Genomic DNA, 26,992 nt, shown 5'->3' with positions numbered 1-26,992 from the left:
ACAGGGTGTTTCTCAACCAGTATGACAGGTTAAGGAGATCCATGGAGCCAGAAGAACAAGGCTGATGATTCATTAATAAGGGAAGGGTGCAGCTTTCATGAAGATGGAAACAGCTTGTTATAGACACTAAATGTTGATTTGTCATCTACTAACTCTGGCTCAGTCAGTGGGACACTTGTCTACAGCATAGCTCTCTGTACCATTCAGACTATGAAAATCTGTACTAGTTTCAGTACTCTCTAACTCTCTCTGTTATATATGCATTATAAAATTATGTAGAAGTAAATAACTCATTACCTTATACTGAAATCAATACAAGAAATTGTTATACACTCAGTACTAAAGTGTTATTGTTGTGATATAATGGAATCTGAAATGCTTCACAACTGTAGTGTGCTTTGTGTTGTTTCTTCAATCTTGCTGACATGATCATTACAGCAAAGATGGTAATTCAAGCTGCAGCATGCTTTGTGCTCATTTTGTCATATATGCCAGTACAACACTATTATAGGAATGCAGGGCCATCTGATGCAGTGAGTCTGTAGCTGAGTATAGAAATTAGTGCTTTGTGACTTGGTTTTATCAAAATGAATATTAAGCTGGTAAGAGAAACACTTCATGGATGCTGTGACTGTTAAATGCAGGCTCTGCCAAAACTGACATAGCCCCTATCCTATCTAGCACCTGACATGAGGGTTTTAATGCAGTCTAATATCACTACACACCCACTATAGAACAGGGGACAAGTGCAGGAGAAATGAATGAAAATGCTGCCAAATCTCTGGCATTGTAGTGTTAGTGGTGCACCAGGTAGCACACACACCTTTGGTGCAGAAGGTTGTGTGTTCTGTTCTCACACAAGGTAGATGGATTGCTGACATTGCAGTGCAGCATAAGGGGTGGAGGTGCTGCATTCCTGAGTGTAACATCCTTTGGAGGAGAAATTAAATTGAGAACTCATCTACTTGAGTTGGTGGTAGCTCAGGAGGATGTAAAAGATCCCATGGCACCTATCAAAAATAATATTTTTTATTGATATATATATTACATATTATTTACATATTTACATTATTTACATCTATTTACAAATCTTCATACATTATAAACTTCAATTTAAGCATCCCCCACTCTTTTATCCACAACCAAAACATTATTTTTTCCAAAATCTTTGTCAAAGTCCATTTCCATTGTATTTAATTTCATTTAGTTTATCGTTCCATATAGTCCGTGAAACATAAAATATTACTCTGTCCATTTTCTTCACTTCTTCCTGTTTACATGCACCATAATAACCAAATTCTATTATGTCCATATTTATTTGTTCAAATTTTAACAAACTTTTCACCCTATTATCTTTACATATTTCTTTCCACAAATTATTAACTCTTTCACATTTCAAACATGCATGCTCAGCAGTCTCAAACTCTCTACATTTACTTCATATTCTTTTTTTTTTTTTTGTATGGCATATTTGCCTTAATCGGCAATTTTCTAATAGACAATCTCCATAAAAATCATTACATTCTTTAAGCTTTTTATAGTTATTATATCTCATCATTATGACTTTTTTCTTATCTATTTCTAAATCTTTCCATGGATCAATACAAAAAATGCTTTCATAATACTTAAGTACCATTCCTTTCTATTTTTCTCACATATATTTTTTATTTTCCATAACACAATTTTGTTTTGGTACTTTCATTTCTTCATTCACAATGCTTCTACTTCATTTTTTAACTTCCATTCCTTCCCACAATTCTTTGTATTTATAATAAGAGTATCATTTCTATTAAGTTTTTATTTTCCTTCATAATTCCTTTTAATAGTTTATATAAAATTAAAGATGCTGCATGTACTATAGGACTTATTAAACCCAAACCTCCTTGCTCTTCTTTCATATACAGAATCCCTCTTTTGACTGGATTCAGTCTAGAGCCCCATATAAAAGAGAATATAATCATCATTAATTCCTTTTCGTACTTAATAGGTATCATATAGATAAAAAAACAAAAATTCAGGACAAAGCACTTCAAACACCCAGGAGTCTTCAGCTATTCAGCTCTTTAATTGGAAAAAGAACAGAACACAGTGCCACACTGAAAACTGAAGTGTCTGTGTCAATAGCATCTGATTTGAAATTGCTAGATGCTAAATTATTTAAAATCAAAAAATTACAGTTAGAAACTATCATAGGTTAGTATTTCAATGAATGCCTAAAGGAGGGAGTTGTTCCTAAGGGGTTGAGATCCTGGCAATACCTTACAGGTCTCATCCCAGGCTCCCCCTTCCACAAGGATTTACTTGATTTGTTTAATAGGCATGGCTTCAAATTAATGCAACTTCTTACCAAGCATTATGCTATCATGATAAACTGCCAAATAATGAAATCAAAGTCATTAATACACGTATTTGTGAATCAATTAATTTTCTCATTATAAATATGACTATAAAAGATGCTTTGAAAGCATTGATAAACATGTTGACAAATTAAGACTTAGTAAACTTAAAAAATTACAACGGGATATCCATGCCTATTCTAGTGGTACAGCTTATCCTACCCACCCCTCACTCTCAGAGCCAGAATGGGTTAATCCAGTGGAGTATGACATCAGCACGCCCAACGACGGCAGTTTCCCACCCTCAGAATCAACAGACAGTACAACCGGGGAAGCAGTTAGACGAATTGGATGAATTTGTTAACACAGTAATGGAATCCGAACATGAGGAGCAGTTTTTTCTGCAAGAAAGCTCCGACCAACAAGTAACTATAGGAGACGAGAGCAGGAAAGGAACAAACGGCCAACAGCAACAGAAAAACAGCAACAGGAAGAAGAGGTAACCCTTTCGGGAGCTAGGATGGAATTGCAAAGAGACCTAACTGCAGCAGGTACTTTGAACTTGAACTTTTCTACCAGTATGAACAATGACTATTCACCGGTTAGTACATTTAAGAGTCCTACAGCTGCTTTGGTACTGAACTCTGTTTCTGGGTCGGAATGTGCCATTCTTTCGTCTAATGTTGTGCATATTAATAGTAGCAACTTATTTACCAACAAAGTGCCTTCAACTGATGTTTTGCTTGCTAGGGATGGCCCTAAGCACGAATTTTCAAACTTAAGTGATTCTGGTTTAATTGTGATATTGCATAGTGACTCTAGTGAGGGTATAAACATTATAAATAAAGCTGTTCCATTTTCTTCTGATGATCTGAATAATATGAAAGCACTGGTAATGGGAGGGGAGGGGGATTCAAAAGGGGTTACAAATAGCTATTGTAACATTTACACAATGAAAAGCTGCATTGTGGAGTTCCCTGGGCCCCCTTCGACAATTGACAAGGAGGGATCAGGGTTATATGATGAGGTAAACATGAACAATTTAACCAGTACAAACAATGTTCATTTACCGGTTAGTACATTCATGAGTCCTATGGCTGCTTTTTCATTAAATTCTGTATCTGCGTTGGAATTTTCTGATCTTTCACCTAATGTTGAGCATAGAATCAGTAGCACCTCATTTACCAACAAGGAGCCTTTAGCTGTTAGTTTGCTTACTAGAGATGATACTGAGCATGTATGTTCAATCTTGAGTGACTCTGGTTTAATTGCAGTCATGCATAGTTATTCTAGCGAGGGTTTAAACATTATAAACAAAGCTGCTTGTTTATTTTTGGATGGTTTGGATAATAGGAAAGCATGAGTAATGGGAGGGAAGGGAGATACAAGAGGGGTATTGAACAGTCATTGTTATGCATCCACAATGAAGAGCTGCAATGTGGAGTTCCCTGAGCCCCCTTTCACAAATGATAAAGAGAGGTTAGGGCCCCATGATGATGTGAGCAATATTTTAAGTACTTATGTAACTGGTGGGTTAGATCTAACAATGAATGCATCTTTGTCTCAACCCTTGCAATGTAATGGAGTTGATACGTCTGACATTTTGATTTCAACATCTGGAAACTTGTTAGGAGATGCAACCAAAGTTAGAGTGTACCACCTTAGGGGAATCTTTAACATTGGTTATTCAAGATAAGGACATTGTGTTAGACACTTATTTAGAATCTAATTTAGAAGTAAATGAACAGCTAGTTCCCCCTTTAACTATTATCAAAAATCAAGGAGGGGATTTTTATATTTATAACTTTACACCTTATGAGCTTGAACCTTGTGTAGTGGAATTATTAGCAAAGGGACGTTCTTTTGTGACTTCCAAATCCATGAATATTGTCCACACAATTTTGGATTTTAAGCAATTTATCAGGAAATTGAATTTGCAAGAGTTGTTTAAGGGGGAGAAAACTGGGGCATCCGAATATTATATTTCCAGTACCTTCAACCCTATTAGTCACCCACTGGTTTCCACATTTGAGAAAGTTTGTGAAATAGACCTTAGGAGATTACATTTAGAGAAATTTAACCAAGTGAAGAATGTAGATAAGGATGATTGGGCAGCCTTTATAGATGTCTGCCACTTATCTATAAGAACATTCAGACCTGACAAGGGGGGTGGACTAGTTGTAATGGAAAAAGATTGGTACATTCAGAAGATAAGGCTTATGTTGAATACTGACATGTACATCAAAGTCAGTCTTAATGAATTCAACATAGCTTACAGAAAAATTAAAGAACATTTAAATGATCTGTTTATAGAACACCTCATAGATTTACATTTGTTAAATTAGTTATCTATGCCAGCCCCAAGGACACCAGTGTTATTTGGATTACCGAAAATACACAAATCCCTGAAGGATCCACCCATGAGACCCCTGGTCGATGCTCCCCGTAGTATTACATATCCTTTGGCGAAAGCAGTAGATAACATCTTGAAGAAATATTTAGTAGATGAGGAACAGATTTGTAAAGACTTGTGGGCTTGTTTAAGTAAACTAAACTCACTTGTGTTGGAGGGTGTCTATAATTTTCTAACTATAGACGTCAGGGATTTATATACGTCCATACCCCAGGAAGAAGGTATTGATTATGTTCTACGTTACTTGAGCTTGAAAGGTGCCCCAGATAGAGAGATCAGGTTAGTGAACATCCCATTGGACATCATTTTAACAAACAATTACTTCTGGTTCAACGACCATTTATATTTACAAAAAATAGGGGTGGCAATGGGGGTCTCCATGTGGGCCCAGTTTTGCAAATTCACTGATGGCCTTGCGGGAAAGAAATTACATTCTTTCACAAAACTATTTAACAGACAAATTTTTCTTGTACACATGGCTTCTAGATGACATTCTTATTTTATATAAGGGTAGTGTGGATGAAGCAGAAAGGTTTGTGGATTATTTGAATCAAACTACCACCTTCTTAAGTTTTACAAACACATTCAATACAGAAAGCATAGCTTACGTGGACATTGAAGTGTTTAAAGTTCATTCTCAGAAGAGGTTAACAGCCAGGATCCATAGGAAAGATACATTCTCAAACACTTACTTACACTTCAACAATTCCCACCCTTTCCACCAGAAGAAATCTGTAATTAAAGGACAATTAGTCCGAGCGAAGAGGATGGTAACTGCTGATAGTGAATTTACAGCAGAATGTAGTAAGACAGCTGACATGTTCCTTACTCAAGGTTACCCAGGGGAGCTTATTAAAGAAATGATGGATGAAGTGTTGTATAAAAGATCTAGCGGACTCTATTTACCTTTACTATAATGTTTGTTGCCACCATGTAATAGGATGAATATCCTTCAAAATGTTAATAGGTCACTGGTGTCATTTATTTTAACATTTAGTCCTGAATGTAGCCACATCATTTCAATTATAAAGAAAAACTGGAACCTATTTAGTAACAACTTAGAATTACGCACTTTGTTAGGCCCATCTCCCTCCGTTATTTTCAAGAGAGGCATGAATTTGAAAAACTTTAGAAATGAAACAACATATGGTTATTAAGAATCCTGGGATGAGCAAATGTGAATCTTGCAACTTCTGTAAACTTATGAATATAGAATATTCATTTAACATTAGGGACAACAACTAGAAGACATTGTCAGGCAAGTACAACTGTAATACATGTTATGTAGTATACCTCGCCCAATGTAATCTATGCCCCGTATTTTACGTTGGAAAAACAGATCGTAGAGTGCAGGAGCGAGTGTATGAGCACCTTTACTGTATCAGGAAAGGCAAGGTCGAAAATGCTCTAGCTGCCCACATTAAAATGTAACCCACACATAATTTTAACTTCAGAGTGATAGATCATGTAGCTGGAGACATAAGGGGAGGCCCGAGATCTTTATTATTAGAAAAAAGAGAACTGAAGTGGCATATCTACCTAGATGCTTGCCATTTTCCTGGTATTAATGATGGGTGCTTCATTCAATGTTTATTGAAACTGGAAAGCCTAACTAAACAGATGATATACATTTTTCTTGTTATGATTATTTAATCAAGATAATGTGTTCTGAGTTGTGCCATATGGGTATTATTAACTTCATAATAGGCTCATCAGTTCATAGGTTAGTACTAGGCTTATTGCCTTTGCTGGCCATTTTGAGTCTGGCCAATTGCCCCATGTCAGAATCAAACCCTGCACCTTGTGTCCGCAAGGTAAAAACCTTAACCATTCTGCCATCCTCCCACTTTGTTGATCTTGCCAGTTTAACAATCATGTTTATCCTATCATGTACAGTCACAAAATGTATACAAGGTGGTATCCTTTATAGTAGTGATGGGGTTGAATAGTACAAGTTTTGAATCCCAATTATTTAAAAACACACGTTAGATTAGTGAACCTTTGATTTATGTTTTAAAGCATACATCAGGTTAGGCATGATGTTCTACTTTTCCTACTTTCAAATTGGTAGTTGCCACATTTATGGTGGTAGATGTTGTCATTGTTTATAGCACTAGTAATGAACTAGCTGTTCTTAAGAAATGGATTTTAATTTAGTTTTTCAAATTGTATTTTATGTACATGACTAATTGTTTTTGGTACTGGATAATTGTTTAATTAGGGGGCGGAGGAAAGTGTGTTCCAGTGTGTATATATATTACTTGGTTTTGTGCCTGCTGTTTTTTTGTCTGAAGAAGTTTGGTCATTACACCAGACAAAAAGTGCTTTACCTTACTTTTCAGTGTGGCACTGTGTTATGTTCTTATTCCTATTAAAGAGCTGAATAGTTGAAGACTCCTGGGTGTTTGAAGTGCTTTGTCCTGCATTTTATTTTTCAGTTTGTGGTGTTAAGTATCATATAGATGTTAGCAACATACGCAATGTTTCCTATTACCATGATGTTCAACAAGTGTGCTTTTTTCTATATGAAAATCTATATGATTTCCAAAAATTAGTCATGTCCTTTACTTCTTTGAGTACGTTATCCCATTGTTGTTGTCTGTATTCATTCCTTCCAAATGTTATTCCTAATACATCTACATATTTTTCATTTAAATCAACACCTCCTCTATCATACCTTCAAAACGAAATCCTTTACTTTTCTCCTTATTTACACAAGCCATTTTTTTAAATTATACTTAAATTTTTCATTTATTTTTTCCATCCATACTATATTTTTAACAATTGATACAATATCATTCACATAAATATACATTATGGTAATTGTACTTCCTTCATCATTTTGTATCCACCACTACTGGACATTTTATTAATTTCCTTTACTATTACATTCATAACTAATGAAAACATGACATTACTAGCTGGGCAGCCCTGCTTTATTCCAAATTCTATTTTTATTTCTTCCCCAATCCAGCCATTTACATTTAGTTTCACATAGTTTCTTTCATAAACAGATTTTATTACTTATACTATTGTTTGCTTGCATTATATGCCTGCAAAATTCCCCATAATGGTTATACTGAATATTATTATAAGCTTTACTTATATCCCCTATCATAACCTTCACTTCTACATTTTTATTTATGATATCATCATTTATTTCTCACATTCCTCTTACTATCCATAACAACTCTTGACTTCCTTTTCCTTTTCTTTCAAATACATTTTGGTAATATATTCTATCCATTTTTTTCTACAACCTTTTTGTTATATTCTCATAAAAAATTCTATAATCTTTATTATTCAGTGTTATATGTCGCAATTTTTATCTCCTCTTTATTTCCTTTTTAAATATATTTTTTTATAACTCCTGTACATATCTCTTTTTCTTTAATTCCAGTTTCTAACCATTCATTCATAACTTCTATAAAAAATATTTTTGCCACTCTTTCATTTTTTATATGTACCATATTCAATTCCTTCCAGTCCTGTTGCAGACTTCATGTTAATATCTTTTAGAATTTCATTCAATTAATTCATGGCTATTTTTTGTTGTAAATAGTCATTATCTTCATAATTTTTCACCTTTATAAATTTGTTCTATGTTTTCTTCTCTTAACAAATAATTCCAATACATATTCTTTAATTATTTCATATATTCCTTCTTGCTGTCTTATTCGCTTACCTTCCTTATTTTTAATACTGTTATTATTTTCCTTCTTTTATTTTACTCAAATATGATGCTACCTCTTCTTTCTTTCCTTGTAAATAATAGTTTTGCTTACATAACAAGTTGTTCATTTTAATTTGACTCATTTTATATATTTCTATTTCTTTTTCATAAAAGGAATTTTTTTTTCTAATAAGTCTGTAAATGTTTCTTGACCTAATATGTTGTATCTCTCCTTTTTTTTCTTCTTTTCTTCCTTATACATTCTAAAACTACTTTTTTATATTTTTCTTTAAAATAAAGTCACCAAGCAGTCCAGTTTTCATAAAACCCCCTCATAGTTATATGATTTTTTCATCATTCCACAAGTTCTTTTTTCTCTTCTAAATCTAATTCATTTTAATTAATTCTCATTATTCCATTTCTTACTCTTATATATTCATTTTCCTGTACTTTAACCCATACTGCCACATGATCTGAAAATCCAGTAATCAAAAAGAGTAGGGGAAGCTCCCCGATACCCTGGTGAAATTTCACCTGGTAGTATAAATATCACTGTGATTTCCGTGGTGATGCAGCGGTAGCGTTGTTGCCTCACAGCAAGAGGTTCTCCCGTTCGATTCTCGGCTTGGGTTGGGAGTGCCTTCTGTGTGGAGTCTGCATGTCCTCCCAGCAGTCGAGTGGGCGTTCAAAAGACATGCGTTGAATGGGCATGCCTTCGTTGAAGGTTGGGTGTCGGGCTGGCAACTCGACACCATAAAAACCAACTGCCAATCATTAGCGGACCGGAGTTCCACTGTGGCGACCCCTAACTGGGAAAAGCCAAAAGACAAACAACAACAAGTATAAATATCACAGTGGATCACTCCTGAAAGGACACTACTAGCCTATTGAGACTAACCTGGTCAACAAATGTTAAATAAATAAGATACAGATAAAAATCACACTTCTCACAACAAATAAAATATCAAGGTACAATCTGGGAAGAAACTAACAGATCAAGGTAGAGTGCTAAAAATTAAAATGAATGATCACAGGTTAAGTGCAGTCTGTACCTGTCTTGCAGGGACTTAGCTTTTGGTCATAAAAGTGCCAACTTCTAGCGTGATAATAGCTGTTTATTTATTATTGTATTTTTTAAGCACATGCACTCGGAATACCCTGTTTAACTAAAAATAAATAAATAAATAACTGAACTACAATGACTTAACTTCCCTTTGAACTCTGCACACTGCTCTATAAAATGTAGCATACCATAAAGCCACATATTATACCCTCATCATGTCAAGCTGGGAATAATCAAATTAAATGAACCCTACTAAGAAAATTAAGTTGCATACAGCCTTCAAACATTCTTTAAACTGTTAATTTTTAGCATTTCATCAAAACAGTTAATAGGGTACTGATTGCTAACTAATGAAAAAATGAACCTTATTTAAACTGCTTTATAAAGATCGTAAGAAATGGTGTGACAGTTTTGTCAAAGTTTCATAATTTTTCTCTTACCTGATCATTATACTTCATCTGTAACTGAACAATCTTGTTCTCCATTCCAACATTAAGTTTCTTCAAGTGCTCTGCTGAGCGTGCCTCTATCTTCAGCTGTTTAAGTTCTCGCTTCGCTTTCATGCGGCGGAAGTAGCACTGGATAACAATGGCTGCACTCCGGAGAACAGAAAATTTCTTACGAGCCATCCATCCTCGAACATACTTCTGAATGATGATAGCCTTGTGGTTTTGCAGGATCTAGAAGTAAAAAAAGTATACTTTATAAGTGGCATACAACATCATACTAATAAATGTAAGCATAAAATGGGTTATCTTCAATACAGATCATGATATAGAAGTTATGTTCTTACCATAACGATCCATGTTAGTTGTCTTCTTCTCGCCTTCTTCTTGCTGGATGGATTCGGAGCCGACCTCGGCTCCGACTCGGCCACTCTAAAAGCTCGAGAGTTGGTTCCACCGGCTCGAGGCTCCCCTTATATCCCACAATGCTAGGCGAGAGTTACCTCAGATCTCGTTTGTAAGCTAACCCCAGCTTATAACAGTAACAGTATAACTGTAAAACAGAATCCACCTCTAACAACAGGAAGAAAGAAGGGTGACCTACATCCTGAACCAAGAAATATGCATAATAGCATATGACTAAGAAAGAGGTGGTAGAAAGAGAGGTCACGATCACAACTCCTCTAGGTCTGTCCAGGCCAGGGGGAAGGAGGGTGGGACGCAAGAAGAAGGCGAAGAAGACAACTAACATGGAACGTTATGGTAAGAACATAACTTCTATATGTTAAGTTGTCTATCTCGCCTTCATTCTTGCTGGATGGGACCGCGTCCCTAGCACCTTGTCCCGGGTGGCCTAACGGAACAGACTCCTGAGAACAGTGGAACCAAAGTTAGCTCTATGCCTAGAAGCTAAATCCAACTTATAATGAGAAATAAAAGTGTGAGGAGTAGCCCAAGTAGCCGCTGCACAAATGGTGTCAATAGGCAGTCTGTCTTGGAAGGCTAAAGAAGTAGCCAAAGCTCTGGTGGAATGGGCTTTAGGTTTATTAGGCAATTTTTGTTGTCTAATTTCATATACCAGGGAAATCAAAGATGTTAGCCATCTGGATAATGATACCTTTGAAACTGAAAGTCCCTTTCTGCTTTCCGCATAGGAGACAAACAGCTGATCAGATTTTTTGAATTGTTTTGTTCTATCCAAGTAGTACCTTAATTGACGATGAACATCCAGGCAGTGTAATTTTTGTTCAGACCTATTGGAATACTCTGGAAAAAAGACAGGGAGGTCAATGCTTTGGTTTAGATTGGATGTTGAAACCACCTTAGGCAAAAAGGACGGGTTAGTTCGTAAAGATACTCTGTCCTTATGAAACAAAAGATAAGGAGGACGACAACTGAGCGCTTGAAGTTCTGAAACTCTTCTAGCTGATGTAATAGCCACCAGAAAGAGAGTTTTCCATGATAATAATTTCAAGGAACAGGAAGCTGCAGGTTCGAAAGGGGAAAGAATCAAAGAAGCAAGAACTAAATTTAGGTCCCAAGGAGAAGGAGGATTTCTTATAGGAGGTCTGAGAAGAAAAACTCCTTTCAAAAAGGCTTTGCAAAGTTTGTGGGACATTAGGGCAGATTCAGAAATACCCACATGGAAGTTAGAAATAGCTGCCAATTGAACCTTAAGTGTAGATGGAGATGAACCTGCATGGAAGAGTTCGGCTAGAAAATCAAGGACTAATTGGATGGAAGCGGTGAAAGGATCTATGTCCTTTCCTTGTGCCCAATATGAGAAGCGTTTCCACTTACTCAAATAAATCTTTCGAGTGGAAGATTTATGGGAAGCTATCAATATATCTCTAACAGAGTGAGATAATTGAGGAAGCCTGGCTACGGTTGGAACTGGAGGAACCAAGCAGTGAGGTTCAGAGAGGGGAGGGAGCGATGAAACTGACCCGACTGATGGATCAAAAGATCTGGAACTAGGTCCAGATTCCACGGTCGCTCCAAAAGAAATCGATGTAGAAAGGGGAACCACACTTGTCGTGGCCAGTAAGGAGCAATGAGGATCAATGAGGCCTTCTGAGCGATAGCTTTCTGTATTACTTGAGAGATCAGTGGGAAAGGAGGAAATGCATACAGAAGTCCCGGGGCCAAACTTGGACTAGAGCGTCTCTGCTGGGTTGGCCTGGTAAAGGGAATAGAGTGAAATATTCTCTGCACTTGCTGTTTTGGGGAGTAGCAAAAAGATCGTAGCAAGGCTGACCCCACTTGAGAAAAATTTCTCTCACTACAGAGTCTTTCAGAGACCACTCGTGAGGCATGAGTATAGCTCTGCTCAACTTGTCCGCAATGTGATTGGACTTCCCGGGGATGTGCGTTGCTATCAGAAAACGCTGAGAAGAAATCACCCATTGCCACAGTCTGAGTGCTTCTCGACACAGGGGGTATGATCTGGTTCCGCCTTGTTTGTTGATGTACCACACTACAGACATATTGTCTGTCTGGATTGCAATTGTTCCCAAGGGAAGAGAGTCTTGAAGGGCTTGCAACGCTAAAAGCACTGCTCTCATCTCCAGAACATTTATGTGCAAGTGGCATTCGTTTGGTTGCCATGTGCCCTGGACTGTCCTGCCCTGATAATGCCCCCCCCACCCGATCAGGGAGGCATCCGTTGTCAGAGTAGCAACCGGAGGAGGTGGAACAAAGGGTCTTCCCGACAGGAGCTGGGGGGAAGACATCCACCACATGAGATGCTTTTTGCACGCTTGCGTGATCATAATGGTGCGAGACATTGGAAGTTCCTGGTATGACCATTGAGTAAAAGCATCCACTGAAGGATCCGCATGTGGTATCTGGCTAATGGAAGGAGAGGTATGGCGCTGCCATGATTCCCAACACCTTTAGAACTAACCTGGCTTTGATTCTGTTGTTGTTGAGAAGAAGTGACACCAATTTGTGAATGTCTGATATCCTTTGGTGAGTTAGCCTTGCAGACATGTTTATAGTATCTAGATTTGCGCCTATGTAGGTAATAGTACGACAAGGCGACAAAACAGACTTTTCGCAATTTATTGAAATACCCAGTTTTTGACAAACGTGAAAAGTATAATCTCTGGCCATCAGAAGGAGATGCTTGGTGGGAGCTGTGAGAAGCCAGTCGTCCAAATATGGAAACACCTGGAATCCTTGTCGTCTCAGGTGAGAAGCTACCACTGCCATGCATTTGGTAAACACCGGCGGCAGTGGTGAGACCAAAGGGCAGGGCCCTGAACTGAAAATGACTGGTTCCCAGCCTGAAGCGGAGGAATCTTCTGGAGCGTCTGTTCATTTTTATGTGATAGTACGCATCCCGAAGGTCTATAGAGCACATCCAGTTTCCTTTGCCCAACAGGGGAAGAATGGATTGCAGCGTGACCATCCGAAATCTTGTTTTCTTGACTGATTTGTTCAAGACACTGAGATCCAATATCGGTCTCCAGTCCCCTGTTTTCTTTGGAACTAAAAAGAACCTTGAGTAGATTCCGTATCCTTGTTGGTCTGCTGGCACTGGCTGAATTGCTCTTTTTGCAAGCAGTTTTGAAATTTCCAAAGCTGCTAGATCCCTTTGAGCGGGTGGAACATCTGGAAGGGATTTTTTTGACTGATTTGGAAAATGAAGAAAGGGGATAGAATAGCCTTCGGAAATGATGGACTGTACCCATTTGTCTTGAGTCAGGGATAGCCAGGCTTCTGGGTACAGTGACAATCTTCCCGACTGCCTCAAGATGGGCAGTCGGGCAACACCTCAGGGATGCTGAAAGGGCTTGTCAGGGAAGGCTTCCCGATTGCCCTGGTTCTGCGGACCCCCCCTGCCCCTAGGGCGACGTCTACCATTGTTATTCCCACCTCTGCCTTTGGTAGGATAACGACTCTGTGCGTCAGGCCAAGTCCCTTGAGATTGTTTACGGAACCACATCTTTCCACCCTTCTGGCCTTTGGGGTAAGGCCTGGAAGGAGTCGAAAAACGGACTCCGACGGCAGAAAGGGTCTTGCCATCAGTCTCGCACCTAGTCAGGGTTTCTTTCACTTGAGGACCAGAGAGATGATCCATCAAAAAGGGAGTTCGTGAAAGACGTCTTGAAAGGGTCCGCAAAATTACATAGCCGCATCCAGGCGTGCCTACGTAAGGCTACACCTGTCCCTGCGGCTCTGCTCGCTCCATCGGCCGCGTAAGAGAGGCGCATGGAGGAGTTGGATATGGAATTAAGGGTAGCCAGCTGCGTGTTCATCTTGTCTTGGAAACCCGCAGCTGTAGGATCCTTTAACATTTCACTCGCTTCCTTGATCAAGTCCCTTTGAAGACGAGTGAAATGGCACAGGTAGTTCAGCGAACGCATGGTAAATGTCGCTGAGGAGAACATCCGCTTCCGTACCTATCCATGGACCTAGATTCCTTGTTAGGTGGATGGACAGGTACTGAAGGATCAGCCAGTTCCTTCTTTGTGGCAGCAGCTACCACCATAGCATCCACAGAAACTCCTTTTGATAAAAATTGCTTGTCTGATGGAGCTGTGATGAACTTAGAGGGTCTCCTGGGAGTGGGGTCCACTGAATCAGGAGCCGTCCATGCCTTCTTAGCAACCACCTGCATGAGGGGGTCAAGGGAGGGACACCCAGGAGGTGGAAGGACGAGAGCCAAACGCCTCAAGATACACAGATTCGTCCTCCGAAGGGTTGAGGGCTGGCCAATTTCCCCTCTGTTTCAGGATCTCCAGAATGTCTGCAAATGAGACATCTTCAGAAGGGGAACGGGGAACCCTCAGAATCATCCAAATCTGTGTCTGGCGTGATAGACTCAGGTGAGTCAATGTGTTTCCTCTTGCACTTCCTCTTCCGAGGGGCTCTTCTGCCAAATCAGGAGAGGCCTCGGAAGAGGATGAAATCCCCACAGGGGCTCCTGAGGAGCTGGCTCTCTGCGGTCCGGGATGAGGGAGTGAGTCGACTTACCCTGAGGCAGCATAGAGGGAGGGGCGGACGGAGCCGACTGTGGAGTAGAGCCAGGCTCTAACACACTCCGCATGACCTCGAATGCACCCCTGTCAGGCAGAGCCAGAGGTCCCGCTCCGAGGAGCTAAGAACCCCCCTCGGCACCGACAGTGATGGCTCCGAGGCCGATGTCGGAGCCGAACTCACCAGCGCCGAAGCCCCGAGAGGGAGAGGGGGGTCGGACAAGGGTCCGATGCCACTCACCCCCTCGGAGCCGACGAGGGAAGTCCGGCGCCGAGATTCTTCCAAAGAAGAAAACGGAGCCGACGACGGAGCCGAAGACAATTGTCTCGGCTCCGACGTAATCACAGTCTCGGTTCCGACACGACCCGGCTCCGAACTCAAGAGAGTCGAAGGAGGAAAATGCTGATGGACCGGGGCAGGCATCGACTGATGAGTCGGGCTCTGAAGCATCTGGGCTAGTGCCTCGGACTTAAGTAGTCGACTCACTACCCTCTGAAGGTCATGATCCGACAGCCTCGATGACCTAGAGGAGTGAGACCTTTGGCTCCGTTCAGACAGCAGGGGAGATCCTGGAGCCGAATGAACGGAGCCAAGAGATGGTGACCTAGACCTCTTCTAGTTGTCGGCTCCGAAGGTCTGGTCGGAGCCGACACGGAACCTCAATAACCTCGGCTCCGGCCGGGCGAGGAGCCACAGAAACTGTGGACTGAGACTTATCGGCTCCAGCCGGAGCCGATAAAGGCAAAGGTTGAGCAACCTGAGGTCTCGGCTCAGAAGCCGGGGCCGAAGACCTCGATGCCTTAGAGGGCTTCCCTGTTGAAACTGACAGGGAATCCTCTGGCTTCAGTAAGCCTCTAAGAATTAATTTGTTTTTTCTTTCCTGCAGGACCCTGGGGCTGAAGCCATGGCACACAGCACAGGAGTCCTGCAGGTGCAAAGGCCCCAGACAATAGACACAAGAAGTGTGAGCATCTGTCAGAGACATTTTCTGACAGCACGCATCACACTTCTTGAATCCGGAGACCTTTGCTTCTTTACACATTTTTTTGACTGACAGGTGTACACAAACACTCACACAAACACACAAGTTATACCCTGTCAGGAAAACACAATAAATTTGGTAGTAATACTAGTATTTAAAGTACAATAAACTAGAATAAACTACAAGAAACACACACACTCCACTAGGGAAGGGAAGGCCTAAAGGCCCAAAGGAAGAACCAAAGGTTCTTGGGGAAGAAAACGGAAAAATTTAGGGTCGGGAATAAAGTTTTCTAATCTACACTAACTAAGAAAGAATATTAACTTAAAAGGGGTTTTAAAGAGTAATTTTTACAAGAAAAATTAACACTCACCAGGAACCGGTAGAAACAACCAACCTCGAAGCTGTAGCGGCAAACGAGATCTGAGGTAACTCTCGCCTAGCATTGTGGGATATAAGGGGAGCCTCGAGCCGGTGGAACCAACTCTCGAGCTTTTAGAGTGGCCGAGTCGGAGCCGAGGTCGGCTCCGAACCCATCCAGCAAGAATGAAGGCGAGATAGACAACTTAACATCAATTATTATATCATGGTGGTCGCATACATATAGGTGTCGAACAGGGATCAATACTTGGTCCCTTACTATTCTTTTTCTTCATTATCAACGGGTTGGCAACCACCAAAAGTATTGTGTATGTACAGAAATTGATTTTCTGGTCTGCCAATGATCAGCAAGTCTACATGACAAACAACTTTCACATATCATGAAATATCTGGAAAAAATGTCTAACATCTCTTTGACTTACTGTTAATCACACAAAGACTAAATTCTTGAAATGAATTTAAAATAAATTACCAATTTCTTTCCACAAAAAAACATGGCAACAGAATGCGCCACTCAGTTTACATGTCTTAGGCTTTGGAGAGGCCCATTATTACTGTTTACATCTCAGATCAATAAAACTATCTGTAAAATTCCAGGACAATATGAAAGCACTGCATCTATCTTAGCATCAGTTACCAAGGGAAAACAAAAGAACTTATTATTTGTGCCATGTTCCAGCAGTTCACTGTGCTGGCTTCGACCCATAATAACCCCCCCCCCCCAAACATAGTTACATTTCAGACATGTCCCAGTCATGTCTGCTGATTTACCTGTTCATTTCAAAAAATGAGACACCTCTTCACTCCCCTCCTAAAGCCAATATGCTGCCAATGAACCTGAAGGCCCAATATACTCTTACCACATTCATTTGAAATTACTTCATCTTAATTGCTGTTTATCTTTAGCAAATAATCTTCAGCTGAAAACATGATCTCAAGCACCAAATGCCTCAGTCCAGTAAAGTAACCCAGCCCATTGTGGATCTACCCACTACCCCAGTAAAGATAAAAAAAAACAAAAAAAACAAAAACAAATAAATAAAACAAACACATACATAAGATATAACTTGCATATGCCTCTCTCTACCATCTGGGCTGTCAGCATCAACATTTAAAAAGGTTATAAAATCATAGCTGAAATAAGAATTACTACATCAGATTCATCACCATCATCAACCCCCTTTTCCCCATCTTTCTACACAGGGTCAGGATGTTGTGTTATCTGTCACCCTCTCTCTCAATTCAATGCCACACTCCCGCCTTCTCTGACGCTCATGCCTGACTCTCACAGATCTTCTCTCACACAGTCCATCCACCTCTATGCTGTATGCCCTCGTTTCCTCTTACCTTCTTTCTGTTCATGCCAAATCTTCTTCAGCATTTTGTCATCTGATTTTCTGCACATGTCTAAATAGCCATAATCTGTTCTCTTTGATCTTTTCTGCAATTGACGTAACTTTGGCTTCTGCTCATTTCTTTGTCTGTCCCACAGTGTGCATGCTGCCACCCTTCACAGGCATTTCATTTTCATCACCTTTAGCCTTCACATCTGCTCTGCCTTTACTGCCCAGGCTTCTGCACCATACAGTAGTACTTGTTGCACCACTATACTGTAGACCTTACTTTCATCTTTAGCATTCTTCTGCCATATACTATACCTGACACTCTATGCCAGTTGGCTGCAGCCCCTGTGATTTTAGCTTTAACGTATTCATTCAGACTTCCTTTCTCATCAACCACCCTTACCTGATACTTGAAGCTATTAACCTGTTCCACTATCTTCCCTTCTACCACAGTTCTCAGCGTCTTCTGATTTCTCCAGTTTGCTGCCATTTCCACTGTCTTATTTGTACTTAGTTTCATCCCATGTACCTTCAGTTTTGCATTACATTCCCATAGCCTTTGTTGAAGTTCTTGCTCAGAGTGTGCTTGTAATGCCACATCATCGGCATACAGCAACTTTGTTGATCTGTCTCTTCTGACCTGTTTGTTAATGTAGTCCACCACCAGCAGGAACAGCATTGGGCTCAGACCTGAATCCTGATGCAGACCCACTCCCACTGCGAACCACTCTCTGAGATCAAAAACTGTTTGTACTTGAGCCATTGGGTCCTTGTACATAGCCTGCACTAATTCTTCCAATGTTCCTGGGACTTTGAACCACCACAGTACTGCCCATATCAGCTTTCTTGAGACCTTGTCATATGCTTTCTCCAACTGCAGGAATGCCCAGTTGGACTCTTTCCTCATCTTTAGTTTCTTCTTAACTATCTGTCTCACTGAAAAATCAGGTCAGTTGTGCTGCATCCTGATCTGAATCTGAACTGCTCATCTCCCATCTTACATTCTACTGCTCTGTTTATCGAATTATCAGTCACCCTCTCCAGAACTTTCATGCAATGTTAAAGGAGTTTGATACCTCTGTACTGACCACAGTTGTGGATGTCCCCTTTGTTCTTGTACATTAGCATGGGTATGCTTATTCTCCAGTCATCTGGGATATGCCTTTCTCTAAACACTGCTAAGAGTACCCTCAGGAGCCATTTCTCCTCTATCTCACCCAACATCTTTATCACATCTGTTGTGATCTCATCTGAGGCTGGTGCTTTCCCTGATTTCATTTTCCTACATGCAAGTGTTAGTTCTTCTAGGGTGGGCTCCTCTTATTCTCTCGTTACAGGCTGTGTGGGCCAGTACAAGTTCTGTGGGGTATTCTTCATTCAGAAACTGCTGGAAGTACTCCTTCCATTTGCCTTTGATATCCTGTGGTCTGGCCGGCAGGTTGTTGCTGGCATCCCTTAAGAAAGGTGTCTGACTATCTTCTTTATCTTTCTGTCTTTGTCTTGCAACCTGATATAGTTTTTTTTTATGCCACCTACTGAGTCACTTTCCAGAAGATGGTAGAGTCCCTCTAATGCCCTGTTCTTTGCTATTGCAACTCCTTTCTTAACTCCTTTGGTAGCAAACCAGTATTCCTTCCTAGCCTGGTCTGTCTTTTCTATCTCCCACTTTTTCCTGCACTCTTTCTTTCTTTCTTTCTTTTCAGAACTTCTTAGACTTCTGCATTCCACTACCAGCTTTCCTTATGTACATTATTTCCATACCTGGCTCAGTTCTGTTGTGTATTCCTCACACATGTTGTTTTAAGGCACTGCCATTCTTCTTACACTACACCTACTTCCTCCTCTACCTGGGGTGCTACAGCCCTGAGTAATTCCTTGAACTGTTGTACTTTCTCTCCAGTCAACTTCCAAGTCTTCATCCTGGTCTCTGTTGACCTTAGAGCCCTCTCTAACCATTGCTTGCAGCTGACTGTGGCAACTGGTGGCTTATGCTGTGGGCCAACTGTTTCACTGGGAATGACTTTGCAGTCACTGAATCCACTCCAGTGCCCTTTCCTTACTAGAAGGAAGTCCACCTGAGTTGCATGTTAGCCACTATTGAATGTGATCCTGTGACTGTCTCTCTTTCTGAACCATGTGTTGGCTACTATCAAGCCATTTGCCAGACAAAAGTCTAGAATGGCCTCTCCTTCTTTATTCTTGTTGCTCCACCCATGTGGACCCAGGCAGTCCTCATATCCAGTGCTGTCTGTCCCGCTATGTGCATTCAAGTCACGCATTATCAACACCAATTCCTGTTGGTCAGCTTTATCTAGCAGGTCCTGCAACTGCTGTCCGAATGCACTCTTTTCCTCAGTATCATAGCCCTGCTGTGGGGCATAGGCTGAGATTATGAATACTGCCCTATCATTACTTTGGAGTCTGATTGCCATGAGTCTGTCATTAATTCTGATGATATCCTTCACTGCCTTCTGAAGCCTCTCTCTCACCACACCATTTCTAGCCTGTCCCCCTCCTCCTAAGTAGTAGACTCTGGATCCCAAGCCAAGTGTCTTTGCTGCACTGTCCTTTCATCTTGTCTCTTGGATACACAGAATGTCCAGCCTCCTCCATACCATCATGTCATCCACTTCTACTATTTTCCTAATTACTTTTTTCTTCCCCATTACACCCCAACATTTGTTATCTACCTAAGGGAAATTGTTTGGGATCTACTTGGAGTACAAAAATACCTATGTAAACAATTCCAAGCAAAGATCATAAATCCTCTAGATGTTGTTGCATATTTGAGAGTCATACATATATTCCCCCATTGTTTGTTTGTGAGTTGCTTATCCAGTCTCTCTTCCTAATTTTTTCTAACATCCTCTGATTGATTCATATAGTTATCATGCAATATTTTATATGCTCGACCAATTTTTCCTTTCTTAATGGCCACTTCTGTTCTAGATTCTACTACAAAGTCAATCAATGGTGGTCTTTTACTTAGGACCCCTCTTTGCCTATACCTTGGCATCAAACGTTGATAGGGAAGGCAATCTCTAACGTGCAGCCCAAATAAATTCTTGGCCTCTACCCATTCTATTACCTTTTCCTTTGCTCCCAATACCTTGGTACCTTTGCCAGTTTTCTCCAGTAAATTCCAGCCCCCTCTTGCCTATTGTATGTTTCCCTAATTGCAGTCATCCCTATCAACAGACTCTTCTTTTTCCACTCCCATGTTGGCTTAGTTCTTAGAATATGTTCTGCTACTTGATGAATATAATATTCTGTATGGTTAATGATATTCTACTAAATGATCTACATCCAAAATTCCAGTCTCTCCTTGTTTCTTGAGCTTCCCCGTTTCATCATCATCGCTTTCCACTTTGAAGTATAGCTGTCTGCTTGTGCTATGTATAGGAGCCTTAGCTCTGTAGCTCTGAAATACCCCTTCAAATCAAGTAATCCCAAATCACCTTGTTCTATTGGAAGGATCAGCTTATCCCACTTGACTTTTGCCATCTTCCCCTCACAAATAAAATCCTGCAACTCTTTATTAATTGCTATCCACAACTTCTCTTCTGGTTGATAAAAATATGCCTGAACTATGTATAAAACTAAAGGGACTAAAACATTTTGACTGCTTGTATCTTCATATCCATATCCATAAAACAGAGCTTCCAGTTTCTCAGTTGTGGCACCAATAATTTAAAGAAGGGCGCACATCTTACAGCTGTCTTTTTCAGAAGAAAAAATAAATGACCTTACCTAGTAGAATTTTCCAATACATTAAAGTTTTCAGATTTTACACGGTCACATTGATAATGTGCTTATAGTTTTTCCATTGTTTTTCTCACTCTGTTTTATAAATGTGTTTTAATAGTATTCCACATCCCTACTGGCAGAGAAAAGAGCTATGTGCTGTTTATATTCAAATGTTATGGTAACTGCATGTCCAGATTTTTTACTGGATGTACCTATTTCTCAAGAACATCTTGTACCTATCTTCAGAGTCTGCAGGTTGTGATGTATGTTCACAATCTGGTAGTCAGTTCAATAGCTCTATCAACTTTTCGCATAGTTCCTGTTTTGCATTTCTTGTGGAGCTTTCTTACTTTTTTTACTGAAACTGGGTTTATTTACTGTTGCTGGTACTTAGTGTTTTCTTCGATAATTTGCAATGACTTAATGTTGTAATTGTTATATGGTAATGTTAACTGCACTGAATAATTTTGTGAGAAACTGTCATTTATAATTCATACAAGTATTTCTACCCAGGAATTCTAGTTCTGATCTGGGAATTCCACAAAAGGACCCCACTTAAATCATGACCTTACCTGGCAGTGTTAACTGTGTTTATTTCTTTGTAAACAACAGATAGAATATACAACCCCTAGCAAAAATCAATGCTCCAGATGAAAAGAAGTACTAGATAAAACTAGATAGCCAAAGAACTGGAAATATCAAAAACTTCATCTTCCAGGTTAACATCCACTTTTTATTTAGATTTATCCATTACCAGAAGACAGGGCCAGAATGTCTTGAGTTGAGTAGCAGAAAGCAAAATGGTGACTCACATGGAAGAAGAAGGTTTAAATTGCACATACAAATGCAGATCCTAAGAAAACAATCCAACATCTTTATTTATTTTTTTTTTTTTGACATTTCAATACACTATAAGTGTGACTATCTCCTTATTGACTGTTTTCCTCTGGACACTATTAAATGCAAGAGTAAAGAAATCAAGAAATACCTGACAACTACCCAGTTCTGAGACTTCACAACCTGCTTAGCATTTCATGCCTATTCAGATATAGTGCTTCCACCAAAGTAATCAGCAAGTTTGATCTTTTTGACTTGCTCAAAAGCTTGTAGATAAATACTAGGCTATCATTCTGCAGACTACAAGCCTAGGCAATACCCGGAGATAAGAATCAAACCCTGTAACTTGTACCTCTGAGGTAAAGACCTTTACAATTATGCCAAACCAACCCTGTTGTTTCTATGATTTGTACTCACAGAATACTGGGACGGGATCCAACCATCATGTGAATGAAGAAAATGTACAGAAAAATTAAAAAAAATGAATGCATTGAACAATATGAAGATGGTGAACAAAAACAGTAACTTTAAAATGTAAACCATGTACAATATAAAAGGAAAACCTTTAAAAAACTTCTATCATCTGACAGTCTACTCCTATATTCTGAAAAGATAGAGCTTCAATGAAGTGCCACCATCAACACATTGTCACAGGAACAAATTCATGAAAAACTTGATTCCAGTAGTTCAGAATCATACTTTATGTCGCCATTACAGTTAGAGATAAAAATCCTTTTTTTCTATGTTATAAAGTTGTGTGTTAACCAAATGTCAATATTATGTTCAAGATTAATGTCTTAACAAGAATGTTCTTTGTTTTCTCATCCATGGTTGATTAATCAATGTCTAAATAGGAATGGCACAGAGATTACCACCATTACAACATCAATATCTAAATAGGAACGTCACAGAGAATACCAGCATTACAACATCGATCTTGAAATAGGAATGGCACAGAGATTACCACCATTGCAACATCAATGTCTAAAATAGGAAAAACACAGTGATTACCACCATTGCAACATCAATGTCTAAATATGAAGGGCACAGAGATTACCACCATTACAACATCAATCTCTAAATAAGAATGGCACAGAGATTACATCCATTACAACATCAATCTCTAAACAGGAATGGCACAGATATTACCACCATTGCAACAGCAATATCTAAATAGGAATGGCACAGAGATCACCACCATTACAACATCAATGTCTAAATAGGAATGTCACAGAGATTACCACCATTACAACATCAGTGTCTAAATAGGAATGGCACAGAGATTACCACCATTACAACATCAGTGTCTAAATAGGAATGGCACAGAGAGTATTACCATTACAACATCAATCTCTAAATAGGAATGGCACAGAGATTACCACCATTGCAGCATCAATATCTAAACAGGAATGGCACAGAGATTACCATTGTTACAACATCAATGTCTAAAATAGGAATGGCAAAGAGATTACCACCATTACAACATCAATGTCTAAAATAGGAATGGCACAGAGATTACCACCATTACAACATTAATGCCTAAATAGGAATGAGACAGAGATTACCGTCATTACAACATCAGTCTCTAAATAGGAATGGCACAGGGATTACCACCATTACAACATCAAAGTCTAAATAGGAATGGCACAGAGATTGCAACGTCAATGTCTAAACAGGAATGGCACAGAGATTACCACCATTACAACATCAATGTCTAAATAGGAATGGCACAGAGATTACCACCATTGCAACATCAATGTCAAAATAGGAATGGCACAGAGATTACCAACAAAGGTTTTCTGTAGGACATGAAGTGAAGCCACAAACTACTTTGGCCGCATCATTGACAGCAGAGTTCAGATCATGTGAGGAACTACACTGGACCAATAGGTGTAAATGTGATCTAAGAAATATCTTGAATTGAACTGAGTGATATCAAATTCTTCCAGAGTTTTGGAATTAGTTGGTTTGTGACAGAGGCTGGCATGTATAGTTCCTGCTTAAAGAATAGTAAAAAATATATGATTTGCAGCTAATACAATCTTCATAAAATTTTAACAGCTTCCTGAAAGAAGAAAGGGAGCTGTAGAAAAAACATGAATATGAAATAGTGTAGGTATTTGTTGCATCCTGTTTTCAATCAAAGACATGGTCATAAATGTAACACTGTGTAGAGATATCTGCAATAATGGTTCATGTAACTGATCTGCAGTATACAGAGAAAGTAGGAGCAAGCCAAGGGGATAAACAACTTGTGAAATCTTAACTTGGCTAAATGAAAGGTGCATTGTTTAAAAAGGTAATTAACACACACACACACACACACACACACACACACACACACACACACACACACACACACACACACAGACACACATCAGGAAACAGGTATATGTGAGTTGTTAGAGTTAAGTCTGCTAGTACACACCTGAAAGCCTAGTTAGCCATTTGTTTTCAGATAAATTCATAAACCACCGAGTATCACAAGCACATCAGGAAAGAATATTAATCACGTTCTGAGTTAGCGTAGCATATACTGTTCTTCCTGAGGTACCCTAAATGAATCACCCCTGCAGATGAATTTTTGCTACACCTGCTAACAGCAAGAAGAATAACAGCCCTCACAAAAACACCATAGTTAGAAATGAACTTCTCTTTAAGAAAGTAAATTCTCCCAGTTAAATATATATTAAATATATACTTTTAAGAAGGATCAATTTTCCTTCTCAGGTTAACTGAACATTAATTCTGCCCTTCACATTCTTAAGAGTACACTCAACCTACATATTCTAGTAAGTCTCCTGCTATTATTATTGACCCTAACTCCAGATTATCTTTAAAAATATGGCCTTTTTTTTACCCACATTGGTTTGATACCATGTTTTTGACTGTGTTTCATTTGACAAAACCATGAGTGTTTCTAAAGATTTTCTGATCTTTACCAAAACCAAAATAAAGCATCTGAATAAATAAGGAACTTAAAATTTATAACCCCTGTATATGAGATGTAGAAGTTGTTCTCTGCAATAATTTTCTTTAAAAATGCTATATACATACAACAAAGACATAAGAAGAAGGCAGGTATCAATAACAAATTACAGTCTACTGTTTCAGTATTTCAGGATTCTCGCCATTTATATTTATGAAAAAAGGTGTACAGAAGAAGTAAAAAGGACAAAATTATGTATAAATCTGAAGTTAAGTCTAGTCTTCATAAGATTCCTTGCAGTAATTATGTATTTAATCAAAGGCTTTACATGGAACATTGACTCCAACAGCTATAGATTCAGAATGAGTGACACTTTTTTGTTATACAAATATATTTATAGATATTAACGCATTCATTCTTTAATAATGTGTTTAATATTACTTCGGATCATGGAGCAGTCTGAAGTTCTCATGGTACTCAGTGGATGGAAAAGGCAGTGAATCTGTTCTTAATGTGGCATCAGCCCATCAGTGTTGCAGTAAGTATTTAGCCAATTTCTTGTTATTCAAGACTAAAATCAGACTGATGATCACAAATAGTTTTAGGGAGTAACTTCAGGATATACATTTTCACTAATTTGTCATATATGTTATAAACGATATTTAACGTCACTTACACATCAACAACTTCCATTATTTAGTGAATCGTTTTCACGTTTGCATAAAATAATATTTGCTCAGTTAACGTATTGATAGCTTGCCATCCAGGAATAGTGAAAAGCAGAAATGTATTAGCAGATAAAGCATAGGCATATACTGAAATTCCTTTTAACATTCATTTGATCAGAGCCCTGGCTATTTATAATTAATTTTACCTTTTTATTTTATTTATTTAATTTTGTTAACCAGGGTAGAACACTGGTCTCTGTGGACCATTTACAGTTTCATCATAAGCTGTCTTTATTCAACTAATATCCAATGAGAAGGTTCTATTTTTGGACTTATTTATATAATAAATGTCCAAACTGTGTCCACATTTGTTTTACTGTTTTACTGAAGGTCAGTAGAGTTTAATTTGTACAAACTACCATAATAACAAGTAGAATAAAACAATGACCTATCCTAGCAAACATCAGGGAGGTAGAACAGGCAGCAGGTATATTCCCATTGTTTAGTAAGAAAAGGAATATTATCCTAAAATACTTGTAAAGGGCAACCAAAGTGAACACAAGACTTTGTAACAAAAGCAAGGGTACACTCCCTAGTGGATTTTGTAATACTCTACATTTATTTCACATAGCCCTTATTTCTTCTCACACCATCTAGGAGAAGACTTGGAAAAAAATCATTGCAACTGCAATTCTACTGGTATGATTTACATATGATTTACATCACTGAATGGACCTCCTGTAGCACGCTTCATTGGAAAGACTACAAGAAAATTAAGTGTCTGGAGCAAAGAATAAATTAAATGTTCCGTTTAGACATACTGAGTCCTGTCCATGGTAAAAGGTATTTGTATTTCCTGTAGTTGACAGTGTAGGTTATACAAGGGTGGTGACATTAACATATTAATAGAATACAAGGAATGACAGTACCTCATTTTGCTGAATGACTGTAATTTTCCTGGCTTAATTGAATTACTGATTATAAAAGTGTTCTTAGAATTAAAACTGTAACTTTTAATGTTGTACCATTAGATTTTTTATGAGTTTCATATTTAAATGTATAACATTTTCAACATATAAAGCCTGTGATAGGGGGAATATTATCTAAGCGTTTTTGTGTGGCAGTGCATGCAGACGATTAAGGCTATGAGCTGTTAATGAGCTGCCTCCTGTAGTCCAGGGTTTGATTTCC

General features: G+C 39.0%; 1 protein-coding gene across 2 annotated transcripts in view; it reads right to left on the bottom strand.

The window, feature by feature from the left end:
- The window catches only part of MYO5B (myosin VB), a 3,346,216-nt gene that overhangs the window by 744,148 nt on the left and 2,575,076 nt on the right, over positions 1-26,992 (bottom strand). For both annotated transcript variants that reach the window (XM_044078265.1, XM_044078275.1), the window contains exon 21: positions 9,926-10,165. In XM_044078265.1, coding sequence (XP_043934200.1) covers positions 9,926-10,165 — 240 coding nt within the window. The remainder of the gene's footprint in view (positions 1-9,925; positions 10,166-26,992) is intronic.

Source organism: Protopterus annectens, chromosome 1.part1, assembly GCF_019279795.1.
Source record: "Protopterus annectens isolate FY-2018-M chromosome 1.part1, PAN1.0, whole genome shotgun sequence".
Taxonomy (NCBI): domain Eukaryota; kingdom Metazoa; phylum Chordata; order Ceratodontiformes; family Protopteridae; genus Protopterus; species Protopterus annectens.
This window is presented reverse-complemented; position numbering and strand designations above follow the sequence as displayed.